This window comes from Zootoca vivipara, chromosome 1, assembly GCF_963506605.1.
Source record: "Zootoca vivipara chromosome 1, rZooViv1.1, whole genome shotgun sequence".
Classification (NCBI taxonomy): Eukaryota; Metazoa; Chordata; class Lepidosauria; order Squamata; family Lacertidae; genus Zootoca; species Zootoca vivipara.
Genome location: NC_083276.1, coordinates 116,145,325 through 116,160,305, shown reverse-complemented (window position 1 = coordinate 116,160,305; position 14,981 = coordinate 116,145,325). Strand labels below are relative to the sequence as shown.

The 14,981-nt window shown below is 49.8% G+C and overlaps 1 protein-coding gene across 1 annotated transcript in view; it reads right to left on the bottom strand.

The window, feature by feature from the left end:
• The window catches only part of LOC118083835 (dynein axonemal heavy chain 11-like), a 240,858-nt gene extending 226,245 nt beyond the window's left edge, over positions 1-14,613 (bottom strand). The window contains exons 1-5 of the mRNA XM_060272909.1: positions 14,325-14,613; positions 12,865-13,011; positions 10,798-10,979; positions 1,934-2,123; positions 1,095-1,194 (exon numbers count right to left, since the gene is read on the bottom strand). Coding sequence (XP_060128892.1) covers positions 1,095-1,194; positions 1,934-2,123; positions 10,798-10,979; positions 12,865-13,011; positions 14,325-14,603 — 898 coding nt within the window. The 5' untranslated portion in view covers positions 14,604-14,613. The remainder of the gene's footprint in view (positions 1-1,094; positions 1,195-1,933; positions 2,124-10,797; positions 10,980-12,864; positions 13,012-14,324) is intronic.
• Positions 14,614-14,981: the final 368 nt, after the last annotated feature.

Below are 14,981 nucleotides of genomic sequence, written 5' to 3'. Positions count from 1 at the left end.
GTGACACCCGGGTCGGCCCCCTCACCTTCCTCCGCCCCTGCAAGCTAGTAAACCTCCAGATGGGATAACTGCAATGCACTCTTTGTCCTTGAGAGGCTGTCCTTGAGGCTTAGTCCAGAAGATGCAACTGGTATAAAATGTGGCGGCTCAGCTGCTCTCTGGAGCAGCACATCGCCAACATGTTAGTCCACTCACTGTTGAAAGAATTGCACTCGCTGCCAATCTGCTAACAAGCTAAGTTCAAAGTGCTGGTTTTGATGTTCAGCACTGTACAACTTTTGACCTGGAAGATTGCCTCGTGCCTTGGGTAAGGTAAGGGTTAAGGACCCCTGGGCGGTTAAGTCCAGTCAAAGGCGACAATGGGGTTGTGGTGCTCATCTCGCTTTCAGGCCGAGGGAGCCAGCGTTTGTCCACAGACAGCATTCTGGGTCATGTGGCCAGCATGAATAAACCGCTTCTGGGAGAACGGAACACCGTGACGGAAGCCAGAGCGCATGGAAACACCATTTACCTTCCCCCTACAGCCAGTGTTGGAGCTTCATGCTCTGGCACAGGGGGGTGGAGAGAAGGCGGGGGCGGGGCCTGGTGTGCATCCTGGGGGCGTGGCACATGTCCTGGGGGCGTGGCATGCCAAGCATGGTGCCCAGAACGGGGGGGCAGCCGTGATGGCACCCCACCGGGATCGCGCTGTCAGGGGCGACGTGCTTCCCCCGCACTCCTCTTCCTCCGCCAGTGGCTATAGCAGTGCCTATTTATCTACTTGCACTGGCATGCTTTCGAACTGCTAGGTTGGCAGGAGCTGGGACAAAGCAACAGGAGCTCACCCTGTTGTGGGGATTCAAACCGCCAACCTGATCGGCAAGCCCAAGAGGCTCAGTGGTGTATACCACAGCACCACTCGCATCCCAGGTGGTCTGCAGGCAAGGGAGATGCAGATACCATCTTACTAGGGCACCTATCCCACACACTATAGGAATTGGGCCTTAAGTGTTGTGGCTCCCACCCTTTGGAATTCCCTTCCCTTTCATTTTTAAGGTGCCCTCCAAGTAGGTTAGAGATAGTTAAGAGATTTACATGCATATAAAGCCTCATACCTTCTTCAACTTTTAAGGTGAGCTGATTAAAGCCAGGATAATAGCTGCTTCTTTTCCTGTTTAGAATCTCTGTTACTTTGTGAACCTTTGGGTTTTGCAGCTGCAGAGAGAGAGAGCAGATAACACTCAGAATAAATCATTACTGCTCTGCTTAATTCCTTTCATAAGGAACATCTGGATATTTCAGAACCATAGAACGCAGCTGCTTCAAGTTCCTCTCTGAAGATTCCCTGGCCCAACACTGTGTTGAAGTTACTTAAATTCTCAGAGCAAGTACTGGCTGATTCACTTTTCTTTTTGAAGGATTGCTGGGGAGCTGGATCCATAGCAGCTGGGATATTCCTTTTTATAAGACAAAGGTCCAAGCAGGGTGAGATCCAGTTTTGATGCAATGTAATAATGGGATGGGTGAAATTAAAGAGTCCTCCTGAGAACCATTTGTCTCTTTATACCAGGGTTTCCCAAACTTGGGTCTCCAGCTGCTTTTGGACTACAGCTCCCATCATCCCTGACCACTGGTCCTGCTAGCTAGGGATTATGGTAGTCCAAAAACAGCTGGAGACTCTTCTTTTCCTGTCTCTGCGGCTGTGATGTCCTTGGTGATCTGGGCGCTGTTGGGCAGCTGAATACGCGTGAGTACTGCATCCATTTGCCTCCCTCGCACTAACCCCCTCCATGTGGCCCCGGGCACTGGCAACCTATGCTATGTTACTGAGAGGAGACAACATCTGAGCAGTCTGACTTGGTCAACGGCAGCTTCCTACTTACCATACCATGTACATGCCTGAAGTTACCAATTGGTTTCAGTGTTTTAACATCTCCTGCTACATCTGTCTTACCTGTTCATAAATTCCCAGCAGATTTTCCATTTGCTGCTGCCAAAATTGAATTTCTGCAGAAGGCCCGGGGTTTTCTCCCTGTAAAATCAGCTGAGCTGAATCCAATCTTAGCACATCAGATATGAGATGAGTCCACTGAACTACCATGGTTTCAACTGTATACAGCAAAGCTGTTTCTGTGTAATGTGCCCTATGGTTTAAAAAAGAAAAAAAGAATGGGAAGGAAGGAAGGAATAGAAATTCAACACTGATCCTGGAAACGTGTAGCCATTTAATTTTATCTTCTATTATTTATACTCAGTGACAGTTCAGATTTCATTCCTCCGGTTTCATGGGCATGAAAGTGAAACTTTGTATTGACCATTAACAGGGTAAATGCACACAAAAGAAATTAATAAATTAGATAGACAGAGCCTTAATCTTATATCCACTTACCAATTGAACTTAATAGGACTTATGAGTGGGCATGTATAGCCAGCAAGCAAGACATGTATAGGATTGCTCTATAAACTGCACTTCTCACTTATTGCATCTTAAAGTTAAGGTAAAGGGGGCCCTGACCATCAGGTCCAGTCGTGTCCGACTCTGGGGTTGTGGCGCTCATCTCGCTCTATAGGCCGAGGGAGCCGGCGTTTGTCCGCAGACAGCTTCCGAGTCATGTGGCCAGCATGGCAAAGCTGCTTCTGGCGAATCAGAGCAGCGCACGGAAACGCCGTTTACCTTCCTGCCGGAGCGGTCCCTATTTATCTACTAGCATTTTGACATGCTTTCGAAGTGCTAGGTGGGCAGGAGCTGGGACCGAGCAACGGGAGCTCATCCCGTCGCAGGGATTCGAACCGCCAACCTTCTGATCAGCAAGCCCTAGACTGTGTGGTTTAACCCACAGCGCCACCTGGGTCCCTCCCACTTATTGCATCTTAAAAGTGTGCTATTATGGTTTGAATTGCTCAAAGCAAGCCAAAGCCTAGGGCTGGGTGTAGCATTGGAATGCAACTGCCATCCAACCACACTGCAATACTTTCAAAGGCATGCATGGATCTGAATGCAGTTGTTCAATTACATTTGGCCCCAACCAGTCATGCATAAGTACAAGTGACTAGAATTGAATTGAGACCAGAAGGAACAGAAGGAAACAAACAAGTTGAGGAGGGAGGAAAGAGTCTGGCCTTTGCCCCCCCCAGTGAGAGTGAGGGGACGCAGGCCAGACAGAAGATTGGAAATAGGGGACAGTGGAAATAAATATGAGGGTGGGAGGCTGGTGGAAGAATTAAAACAATGGAAGGGGAAGAAGGATGAATGGGATGGTTTAGATTGGTTAAAAGTGGGAGTGGGGTAAAGAAGGAATATAAGGTAGAGGAATGGATGGATTAAAATGTTTGAAATTGGATGATATGAAGACGCTGGCCGGGGGAAAAGGGAAACTGCTACCTGGGGAGGGAGGGGGTGGGTTTGGAGGTTTAGTTAAAAGATTGGATAGAATCTGAATTAGGCAAAGGTATATCTTTTTAGGGGGAAATTATAGGCTAAAGGAAATTATTAGAAATAGTTAAGAGTAATATAGTTCAAAACCTAATAGAATTTATTGTGTGGGGTATAAAAAAGAAGTTGTGAAGTTGGATATGGAATTGACCCGGGAGGGGAGGGACGGGGAAGTCGGGGACAAGATATTGTTAGAGATACTATTTTTCTTTCTTTTTTCCTTTTCCCCCCTTTTTTTTCTTAATTTTTTCTTCTTTTATTTTTCAAGCTTTTGTATTTTTGTGCTGTATTTTTTTTTATTGTTAAAAACCTCAATAAATATAATTTTTTAAAAAAAGAATTGAATTGAGACCAATGTTGTGCCATTCTGAGGATCCTTTTTTTTAATGGCTCACTGCTGAAGGACATGAATTGGACTAATAAAACCCAATAACAGCCCATCAAAAGAATCTGGAATAATATGAGTAAGTAATCTGGCCTCTCTGCAAGACAGAGAATTGATAGCTATGTACAGAAATAGCGTGGAGTTCACATGGAAGCAACAACAATGCATTAAAGCATGTGTGGGGAGATTGTGGGGCTATACCTCGGCCCAGTATACCTGAAGTAGCGTCTCCAACCCCAACGTTCAGCCCAGACACTGAGGTCCAGCTCCGAGGGCCTTCTGGTGGTTCCCTCACTGCGAGAAGAGAGGTTACAGGGAACCAGACAGAGGGCCTTCTCGGTAGTGGCACCCGCCCTGTGGAACGCCCTCCCATCAGATGTCAAGGAAATAAACAACTATCTGACTTTTAGAAACAGGTAGGTAGCCGTGTTGGTCTGAGTCGAAGCAAAATAAAAAAATTCCTTCAGTAGCACCTTAAAGACCAACTAAGTTTATATTTTGGTATGAGCTTTCGTGTGCATGCACACTTCTTCAGATACATCTTCAGACTTTTAGAAGACATCTGAAGGCAGCCCTGTTTAGGAAAGTTTTTTAATGTTTAATGTTTTATCGCTTTATTGATGATGATGATGATGATGATGATGATGATATGTTGGGAGCCACCCAGAGCGGGTGGGGTATAAATAATGAATTGTTGTTGTTGTTGTTGTTGTTGTTGTTGTTGTTGTTGTATCCCAGCAACAACTCAGATTCTGACTATTCTCACAGGCAGCAACCATGTGAAGATTCTCCCTCACTAGGGGAAGTCCTACATAGGAACCTCTGTAGGATCACTTAACACAGCTGCCCAAGGTCCAGCTGTTAAGGAGACAGGACTAAAATGTGTATTACTGATATGGTTGTGGAGCTAGCCACCATGACCCCACAACCCCCTCAACATGTGCTTTCAATATATGAAGACTATGGCAGTGTACACACTATACCTTTTAAAGCCCATTTAAAACACATTCTTTCCCTCAAAGAATTCTGGGCACTAGTAGTTTACCCCTCACAGAGTTACAATGCCCAGCGACCCCTTAACACAACTACAGCACCCAGAATTCTTTGAGGGAAAGGATGCGCTTCGAAAGTATGTTAAGGGTACATATGCAGCCTGTCACAGTAGCCGGAGTGGACTACTTCAGAGTAACGACGCTACGCAGCTCTGCATTTTATTCTTTTATTGGTGCTGCGTATTTACAGTGCTCAAGTCATTGCTATTTACACGGAGCGATGTTGTCAGTCGGTTTCAGAACCTCCTAATGGCTTTTGGCGCGTCTTTCTCCAACACAAAAGCTTTGGCAGACCCATCCTCTTGCCCCTCCTCTTCCTGCGTAATTCTGGAGTTGGAGGGATGGGTCTTCCCCCCTTGCTTGCCCCTTCCTGTCCCACCTGGGACCCTGGCTCCTCTACCTTGCCTGAGCCTCGGACACGACTTCCTGCTTCCCCACTGGAATCGGAACTCTCCCTGCTTTCCCCTTTGCTCGGGGACGGGCTTGAACTCAGGAGGGGAGGGACTTCGCGATATCCCCTGTCCCTCACATCCACCCCCCTCCCAAGCTCTCCTTCACCCCTCCCCAGGCCCCCCCCATGTGTCGGTGACGACTGGAAGCCTAAGAACTCAGTGCTCTCCGAGCCCGTTGGTGTGAATACCTCCCCCCAGTCCTGCGAGCCCCCCCCTTCCGCCTGGGCGGACGGGAATCCCAAAAAGTCCGTGGCGTCAGAGCTGGTGGGGGTAAAAACGTTCTGCCAATCTGCTCCTTCCTCTGACTGGGTGGATCTCGGTGACACCCATACCTCATCCTCTGGTTCCTCAAACTCCGCTTCCCAGCGCCATGGTGAGCTGCTCTCCCGTGCCTCCTCCTCCTCCCCCTCCCTTTCCATGTGCCAGGGCTTGGGTCTGTGGGGAAAGAGGGCGTGAAATTCTTCCACCAAGAATTCCTCCTGTATCTGAGTGGCTGGGACCCATTCATTCTGGGACGGTGGAGCATCCTCCCATGCCATGAGGTACTCCAGTCCCCCCACCCCCCACCTTGAATCCAGGATGGCCGTGGCCTCATTGAGTTGCTCCCTGCCTTCCCTCTCCCCCCCTCCCTCGGGGGTTTGTTCGCTGTCTCGGAGCCTGCTGCTTTCCCTGTACGGCGACAGCAGCGATCTATGAAACACTGGATGCACCCTCATGTCCTCTGGCAGTGCCAGCCTGTATGCCACCGGGTTTACCTGTTGCGTGACCGTGAAGGGGCCCAGCCTTTTGGGTGCCAGCTTTTTGCACCTCCCTCTGGTGGGAAGGCCCTCCGAGGACAACCACACCTTGTCCCCCACCCTGATGACCTCCCCTTGTCGCCTGTGGCGATCTGCCCCCTTTTTGTACGCTTCCTTGGCCCTCTCCAAGTGTTCTCTGAGCTGCTGGTGCACCGTCTCCAGTTCCTCTGCCCAATCCTCAGCCTGTGGGCCCTCCTCCTCCTCCTCCTCCCTCTCCCTCTCTGGGAAAGATCTGAGGTCGCGCCCGTAATTGGCCTTAAAGGGCGACACCCCTGTGGAGACGTGCACTGCATTGTTGTAGGCAAATTCTGCTAGTGGCAAGCGATCCACCCAGTCCGTTTGCCGCTGGCTGACGTAGCATCTCAGGTACTGCTGCAGAATGGCGTTGACCCTCTCCGCTTGTCCGTTGGTCTGCGGGTGTCTAGCCGTCGACAAGCTGACCTCCACCTGCAGGAGGTTCATGAGCCGCCGCCAGAACCTGGAAACAAATTGGCGGCCACGATCCGAAATAACCCTTAAAGGTAATCCATGCAGTCTGAAAATGTGATCAACAAACAGTTTGGCTGTCTCTTCTGCCGAGACTGCCCTGGCACACGGTATAAAGTGACACATTTTGGACATAAGGTCCACCACCACCAACACTGCAGTCTTACCCCTGGACGAAGGCAGATCTGTGATGAAGTCCATGGACACCACTTCCCACGGCCTGTGTGGTGTGGCTAAGGGCTCCAGCAACCCTGGTGGCGCTGCTCTGACCACCTTCGCCCGCTGGCAGGTGGTACAGCCCCTTACATAGTCTCGAACATCTTCCCGCACCCCTGGCCACCAGAAGTGTCTCATGACTAGGTGAGCGGTTTTGTCCCTTCCAAAATGCCCCGCTGTAGGGTTGTCGTGCATCTGCTTGAGGACCGTACGTCGAAGCTGGGTGGTGGGTAGGTACAGCGCACCCTTGTAGAAAAGCAGCCCTCTGCGTTCTGCAAAGTCTTTTGCCTGCTCCCTCCCCCCTCTCAGTTCTCTGAAGATGCGGTTGGCAAATTCATCCGCTGCCGTCAGTGCTGTGAGTTCTGCCTCGCTCACCACAGCTGCTCCGCAGGACCATGCCGACGGGGGGAAAATGTGCCTTGGGGCTGGTGGCGCCTCCTCCTCCATGTACTCTGGCTTGCGGGAGAGGGCATCCGCCCTGACATTCTGCTCCCCCGGGATGTAGTGGATGGAGAAGTTGAAGTTCGAGAAGAACTCTGCCCACCGTATCTGCCGCTGGTTGAGCACCCTGGCAGTTCTCCAGAACTCCAGGTTCTTGTGGTCTGTGCACACCTGGATGGGGTGCTTCGCGCCCACCAGGAAGTGTCGCCAGTGCTGGAACGCAGCGTAGATCGCAAGAAGTTCCCTATCAAACACTGTGTAGTTGCGTTCAGGCTGTGTCAGCTTCCTGGAGAAGAAGGCACAGGGTCTCCACTCCCTGTTGGCGTCCAGTTGCAACAAAATTGCGCCCACAGCTTTTTCAGAAGCATCTGTCTCAATGCGTAGGGGCGCGTCCTGCACCACATGGAACAGGTTTTGGTCTGAGGCGAACACTCTCTTGAGGCTTTCGAACGCTGCTTGCGCCTCTGGTGTCCACTTGAACTTCTGCTTGCCTCTCAGGCAGTCCGTGATGGGAGCCGTAACGCGAGAGAAGTTCTTGATGAACTTCCTGTAGAAGTTAGCGAAGCCTAGTAGGCGTTGGGCATCTTTGCGCGTCCTGGGGCTGTGCCAGTCCAGGATGGCCTGCACCTTGTCCTTGTCCATCGCCAGCCCCTTGTCTGACAGCTTGTAGCCCAGGAAGTCCACCTCTTTGGTGTGAAACTTGCACTTCTCCAGCTTCACATACAGGTGGTTCTCCTTCAGGCGTTGCAACACCTCTCTGACATCTTTCACATGCTGCACTGGGTCATTCGAGTAGATAAGGATGTCATCTAGGAAGACCAAGCATTTCCTGAAGAGGAGGGACCCCAGGACGTGGTGCATGAAGGCCTGGAAGCATGCTGAGCCCCCTTGCAAACCGAAGGGCATCACCAGATATTCAAAAGAGCCCAGAGGCGTGAACATCGTGGTTTTCCATTCATCTCCTTCCCGGATCCTGATCAAGTTGTACGCCCCCCTTAGGTCCAGCTTGGTGAAAATCTTGCCCCTGCGTGCCGCTGTCAGGAGATCATCCACTCTGGGCATGGGGAAAGCCACGGGCTCTGTCACCGAATTCAGCCGTCTAAAGTCCACCACAAGACGGCGCTGTTGCGTGTCTTTCTTGTCCACCCAGAAGACCGGGCTGCCCCCTGCTGCCTTGCTTTCCCTTATGAACCCCCGCTTGAGGTTCTTGTCGATGAAAGCGCGCAGATCCTCCAGCTCCTGGTCTGACATGGCGTACAGCTTGGCTGGGGGTATCGTCGCCCCTGGCACCAGGTTGATCTGGCAGTCAAAAGGCCTGTGCGGGGGTAGGTGGTCGGACTCCGCTTCGCTGAAGACCTCCTGCAGGTCCCAGTACTGCTTGGGTATTGCCTCACCCCCTTTGATATGCATGGTGGCCACCGTGGCTATCGGAGGCCCCTCCCCTGGTTGGTGCTGCATGCAATGTTCCAGACAAAAGTCTGACCCAAATGTGATGCACCTCTGGTGCCAACTGATGGAGGGGTCGTGGCGCGCCAGCCAGCTCATGCCCAAGACGATGGGGGGGTCTGAGATGGTGGTGACGTTGAACGCCAGTGTCTCTGAGTGCCTTCCCACCGTCATTCTCATGGGGGGGGTTTGATGTGTGATGGCCCCTCCCAGCAGCTCCCTGCCGTCAATGGTTGCTACGTGCAGAGGAAAATCCAACTGCAAAAGCTGGATTTGGTGCTCTTCTGCAAAGCTTCTCGAGAAGAAGGTGGCGGACGCCCCACTGTCAATTAAGGCGAGGACCGTCAGGGGATAGCCATTTGGGAGCGTTAGCGTCACTTCTAGAACCACTCCTGCTCTGGGAGGGGTGGGCTGGCTCTGCACCTCTCTGTGCGGGTGGGCGGGCTGGGGCTGTTGTCTGCTGACTGTGCCTGGCTGCTGCCCCTTGTCTCCTGCAGCCAGGCTTTCCCGTTTCCCTGCTGTGGTGCTGCGTCAGTGGGGGAGGGCACCACCGTTCCCGCCTTTCCTTGCCACTCCCTGCGATGTGGGCAGTCTCTGACGAGATGCTGGGGTGAGTTGCAGAGAAAGCAATTCCCGCCCCTTCCCTCCTTGCGTCTTGGCGCCGCTGGGGTTTGAAAAGCCCGCGCGCGCGCGCTATCAATCTGCATGGGCTCCTGGTCCTGGCTGGCTCCAGGCGTGGCCTGAAAGGGTTGTTGAGGGAGTGGCTTCTCCTGCGACCGTGGGAACCAAGCCCGCTTTGCGCGCGTCGCTTGCTTGTCGTTCCACCGGGATTCCTGCCTCACCCCCACCGCCAGAGCTGCTTTGCTCAGCTGATCCATAGTACTGGGCTTTGGACCTCTCGAGAGTTCATCCTTCACCTCCTCGCTCAAACCCAAGTAAAACGCAGCTTGCATGGGAGGCGAATCCAAAACCCACCCCAGTCTGTGCACCAGCATGGTGAATTTCGCCCAATATGCGCGAACTGTCATATTTCCTTGGCGTAAATTATGCAGTTCCTCCTTAGTCTGGTCCAAATGACTATCGGACGAATACATCGTCCTCAAACCTTCTAGAAATTGTTGGACATTTTTCATGCAAGGATTCTTGGTTGCGATTAATGGTCTTAGCCACTCCCTGGCTGCTCCGGTGAGATGTTCCACAATAAACGCTACTCTGTGCTCATCATCGGGGAACTCATTCTGGTGCAGCTCAAGAGCATACACGATCTCAGTCTCAAAGCCCTGAAACTCCTTCGGGTCTCCATTGAACTTGCTTACAAGGGTCCCTGCTCTCCTTCCTGGCAGCACTTGGACTTGGGGAGCCCCTCCCGCCTTGTTTTTCTCTGCATCCAGCTTGTTTTGGAGGTCTACCGCCACCGCCCTTAAATGCTGCTCTTTTTCCTGGAGCTCTCTCACCTGTTCCGCAAGTTGTAGCCGGTCGTCCTGGACCTTCTTAGTCTCCTCTTTAGCTGCCTTCAATTCTCCCTGCGCCTGCAGCGACAGCTGTTGCAGTTCTAGCTGGGCTTGCTCAGCGATCTGCCGCCACTTCTCCGCCTCGGACACGCTCATCCCGGCAACTCCGAAGTAGCCCAAAAATGATTAGGAGGTTGCTGTCACAGTAGCCGGAGTGGACTACTTCAGAGTAACGACGCTACGCAGCTCTGCATTTTATTCTTTTATTGGTGCTGCGTATTTACAGTGCTCAAGTCATTGCTATTTACACGGAGCGATGTTGTCAGTCGGTTTCAGAACCTCCTAATGGCTTTTGGCGCGTCTTTCTCCAACACAAAAGCTTTGGCAGACCCATCCTCTTGCCCCTCCTCTTCCTGCGTAATTCTGGAGTTGGAGGGATGGGTCTTCCCCCCTTGCTTGCCCCTTCCTGTCCCACCTGGGACCCTGGCTCCTCTACCTTGCCTGAGCCTCGGACACGACTTCCTGCTTCCCCACTGGAATCGGAACTCTCCCTGCTTTCCCCTTTGCTCGGGGACGGGCTTGAACTCAGGAGGGGAGGGACTTCGCGATATCCCCTGTCCCTCACACAGCCTAAATGAGAACCCAACGCAAATACTTACATTGCCACGTCATCAAAATTTTCTGTCAGTGTGGGGAGGGGTAGGAATGTTCTCCTTGCTACGTGCCCTTGCAGAACGTACACCGTGTTTTTGAGCATCTCAACGTGCTTCCTTGCATCCTCCAGCACAACTCTGGGCCAGCCGCAGAAATTTTCCGGGTTGGAAAGAATGACCAACAAAACCTATCAACAAGTATAGAAGTAAATATGTATGAGGTGTGGTCAGGGCCAGATTTAGGTTTGATGAGGCCCTAAGCTACGGAAGGTAATAGGGCCCTTTATATGTCCAGCTGTCCTTTGTCAACAACAAATTGTTGCTGTTTTGTGTGTGTGTTGAATATATCGGGTCCTCCCTCAAAGGGTTGTGGTGAGACACCCTGTGTTGTGGGTGGGTAAGATTGGTCAGCCACAACACCCGATTGGTAGGTCCTTCGATGTTGGGTTCAATCTGGCCAATGGGGCACAGTCCAAACGGACCGAGGGACCTATATATGTCTATGCACGTGTCCCACAGCTTCCTCTTTCGGTGCGTGCATTCGGAACAGGAGCAGCGTGTCCTCTGTGCAACCGAGAAAGAGAGTGATTTACCTTCGATGGGTCATCCTGGTTATCTTTTTCCTTTTTTCCTCTCTCTTCCCCTTGATTCTCCCAATAGTTTTTATTCCCTTCTGGTTAATCCCCTTCCTTTCCTTGCCTTTCCCTTCCCCCTAGAGGGGCTTTCGCCCCACGGGGCTTCGGCCCCTTGAGTGCTCCCGGTTCGTGGAGCTTGCCGCAGCCTGTTAATTGTCAGCTTTCATGCAGCCGCTTTTCCTTCTTGGTCCCAGCTGCAGTTGCAGCCTTGGGGCTTAAAAAATTTATTGGGCAGCCAATCGCTTTGGGTTTCGCTGAGAGTTCCCTCTCCGAGCGAATTGCTTTTGCTATTCTTCTGCTTTAAGGGCTGATGGGGGGTTTCCCAGGGCCGGTAACACCACCACACACTTTTTACATGATCGCCATTTTACCTTCTTTCGAGTAGGAGCCTACACAACACAAAACACTGTTGCTGTATGTAGGTTTTATTTTATTTGTTTTTTATCTTATATTTTGGAAATGTACATCCAGGTGTTTCTTTCCTTTAAATTTTTTTGGGGGGGGCAAGAGAGTGGGACCCTAAGCTATAGCTTGTTTAGCTTATACCTAATTCTGGCACTGGGTGTGGTCAGAAACCTGGAAGAGATGTTTTCAGTGATGCGAAGTCCTACCAAATAATGTGCTGCTGTGGTTTTTGTTTTTCCATAAGAGAAAGATAACTGCAAACCATTTCCTCCTTCAGCTTTCTTTCTTTTTGCATATAAGCATTAAATTTGCTGAGCCACTTAATCAAACAAATCTCATTTTAACTATTCAGCAAAATATTTGCTAGCTGATGACATATATTTGCAGGTATAGCTAATTTTGGCAAGGTAGCTGGAAAGATGAGATGGCCCTCTCAGCATTCTTTATAATGAGCTCCTCTTATTTCACCAAAGACACCTCGAAAGAATTTAAGGAGCATTAAGTAGATAATGTCAGACCCAGGTGGCGCTGTGGTTAAACCACTGAGCCTAGGGCTTGCTGATCAGAAGGTCGGCGGTTCGAATCCCTGTGACTGGGGTGAGCTCCCGTTGCTTGGTCCCAGCTCCTGCCAACCTAGCAGTTCGAAAGCACGTCAAAATGCAAGTAGATAAATAGGAACCGCTACAGCGGGAAGGTAAACGGCGTTTCCATGTGCTGCTCTGGTTTGCCAGAAGCGGCTTTGTCATGCTGGCCACATGACCTGGAAGCTATACGCCGGCTCCCTCGGCCAATAATGCGAGATGAGCGCCGCAACCCCAGAGTTGTCCGTGACTGGACCTAATGGTCAGGGTTACCTTTACCTTTTTTAAGTAGATAATGTAAGTTTCAGTGGACCCAATAGTTAGCCGCTCACCTTCCTAGCCTGCTACCCAATTAAATGCAGGTATGTGGAACACAGAAACACAGGGAAACAAAACTCATGTTGAAAATTTTGAATATAATCAGTGGCATTCAGTCACATCTTTGAGATTACCTGGCTGATGAGAATGGGAACTTGGTCAAGAAGTCGAGATGAGACCTCTCCCAATTCTGTCTCCTGCTTGTAGCCAAACTGGGATACTTTGGTTACTGTCCTTTTCCGCAAAACATAGAGAAGCTTTGTTTTCCAAGAAATCGGTGTCTGGGGGACAAATAAAATAAGAAGCACCAGCCCTTAAAACTATTTAAAACGTTCTATACACATTTAAGAAAGCTGCATTTTGCACTAAGTCTGCCCCTTGTGTCATAAACATGAGAAAGTGGAGCAAGCTATCCGAAGCTGGGGAAACCCAGATGATGATGGTGATGATTTCTCAGAGTTGTGCAGAGATGTACAGAGTATCAGATGAATTATGGGGATCTTACTGCAGCAGGATTAACACAAACACTAACTTGATTTAATAACCCTCCAACAAATACAGTAGCAGAAATAATGTGTATGCATTGTTCATGCACAACAATTTGGTATAAGAAAGTAGGAATACACAAATGGACATTCCCCAGTCCCCAGTTTTGATGTATTTAGTTGGTGGATTAATACATACATTTGTTAAAAGCTACATATCGGTCTCATCGGCTTTTTTATGTCAGTATATTTTCTTGAAAACAACTCCTATGACCACCATAGTCTTTCAGATCAATGGAACAGGAATGTGTTTGCTCGCTCAGACATGTGCATAGGCAGAGGGCCTTCTCGGTAGTGGTGCCCTCCCTGTGGAACACCTTTCCCATCAGATATCAAGGAGATAAGTAACTATACAACTTTTAGATATCTGAAGGCAGCCCTGTAAAGGGAAGTCTTTAATGTTTGATGTCTTATTATGCTTTTATATTTGTTGGAAGCTGCCCAAAGTGGCTGGGGTAACCCAGTGAGATGGGGTATTATTATTATTATTATTATTATTATTATTATTATTAGATACACACCCTATGTGTATAGCAGCACAGTGAAGGAAACTATTTACCTTCATACTGAGATATGAAAAATGTTATAAAATAGCAGCACAATCCTAACCATGTCTACTCAGAAGTAATTCAATGGGACTTACTCCTCAGTAAGTGGAGTTAGAATTCCTGCATGATTCTCTAGGGCCCAAATTCATTTTTTCAGTGTTTGGCACCATGTCATTCACCTTTCTGCAGTTCAGTTAGGGCATCAGAATCACACACACACACGTTTGGAAATGAATCTTCATAATATTTCTTCTCTATATCCTGGCCAACATTTCAGCAAAAAGCTCACTTTATTCTTGAGAGCTACTTACTCATAACTACCACATACCACCACAAAGCACACTGAATGAATTATTCCTATCCTCCTCTCCAAGCTTCGCACATCTGGAAACTACAGCACCACCACTTTCTTTAATAAATGACTGGCCCATCCTTAGTTCCCCAAACCCACAGGTCTTTCCACTTCTGAACACGCCAACATTTTATGTATTTTGCTCCTACCTGCCCATCACTTGCATACAGATTGCCCCCAGGGCTGGTGAAAAGGACCAGTGAATGATGTTGACCTTCATCCAAGAAATCCAATAAAAGTCTTTGGTTCTCCTCTGTCGAGATGAAGCGATTCCACTTTTCAGCCTTCAGCTTAAAGGACGTGAAAGCCTGCTCCTTGATGTGATCGATGCGCTCATCCTTGGTCAAAGTAGAATTCAAGTTGATGGGAAGGTTTAGAGCAGTGTTGGGGAAGGAATCAGAGCTGCTGTGTGCTGCCGATCCCAACATGCTGGACCTTTCTAGCCGACGGCTGTGGCTAAGAGGAGAAGGAAACATTGTACAATGGATGCGCAGAGAGGAATCGTTCTCTCTCTGCAGGACAAATCCAAAAAGCCGGCACGTCAGTAGCTTCCGTGACGAGGTCTACCGGTAAGGGTTAAAAATGCCATGCTGTTCTCAGAGGCTTCCACATAGCAAAAGCAAGCAAATGGGTGCAATAGCTTTCAAACTCCTAAAAAACCAAGAACGGTACTCCTTTGCTCACCTATGTAGTGTCACCTATTCCAAGAAAGGCACAGCAGTAAATGGATCTTTTTTGTGTGTGAGAGAGAGTGACAGCTGAAAAGTGAAAGGCCTCTTGGTAACTGCAACCTGAGCAAAACAGCC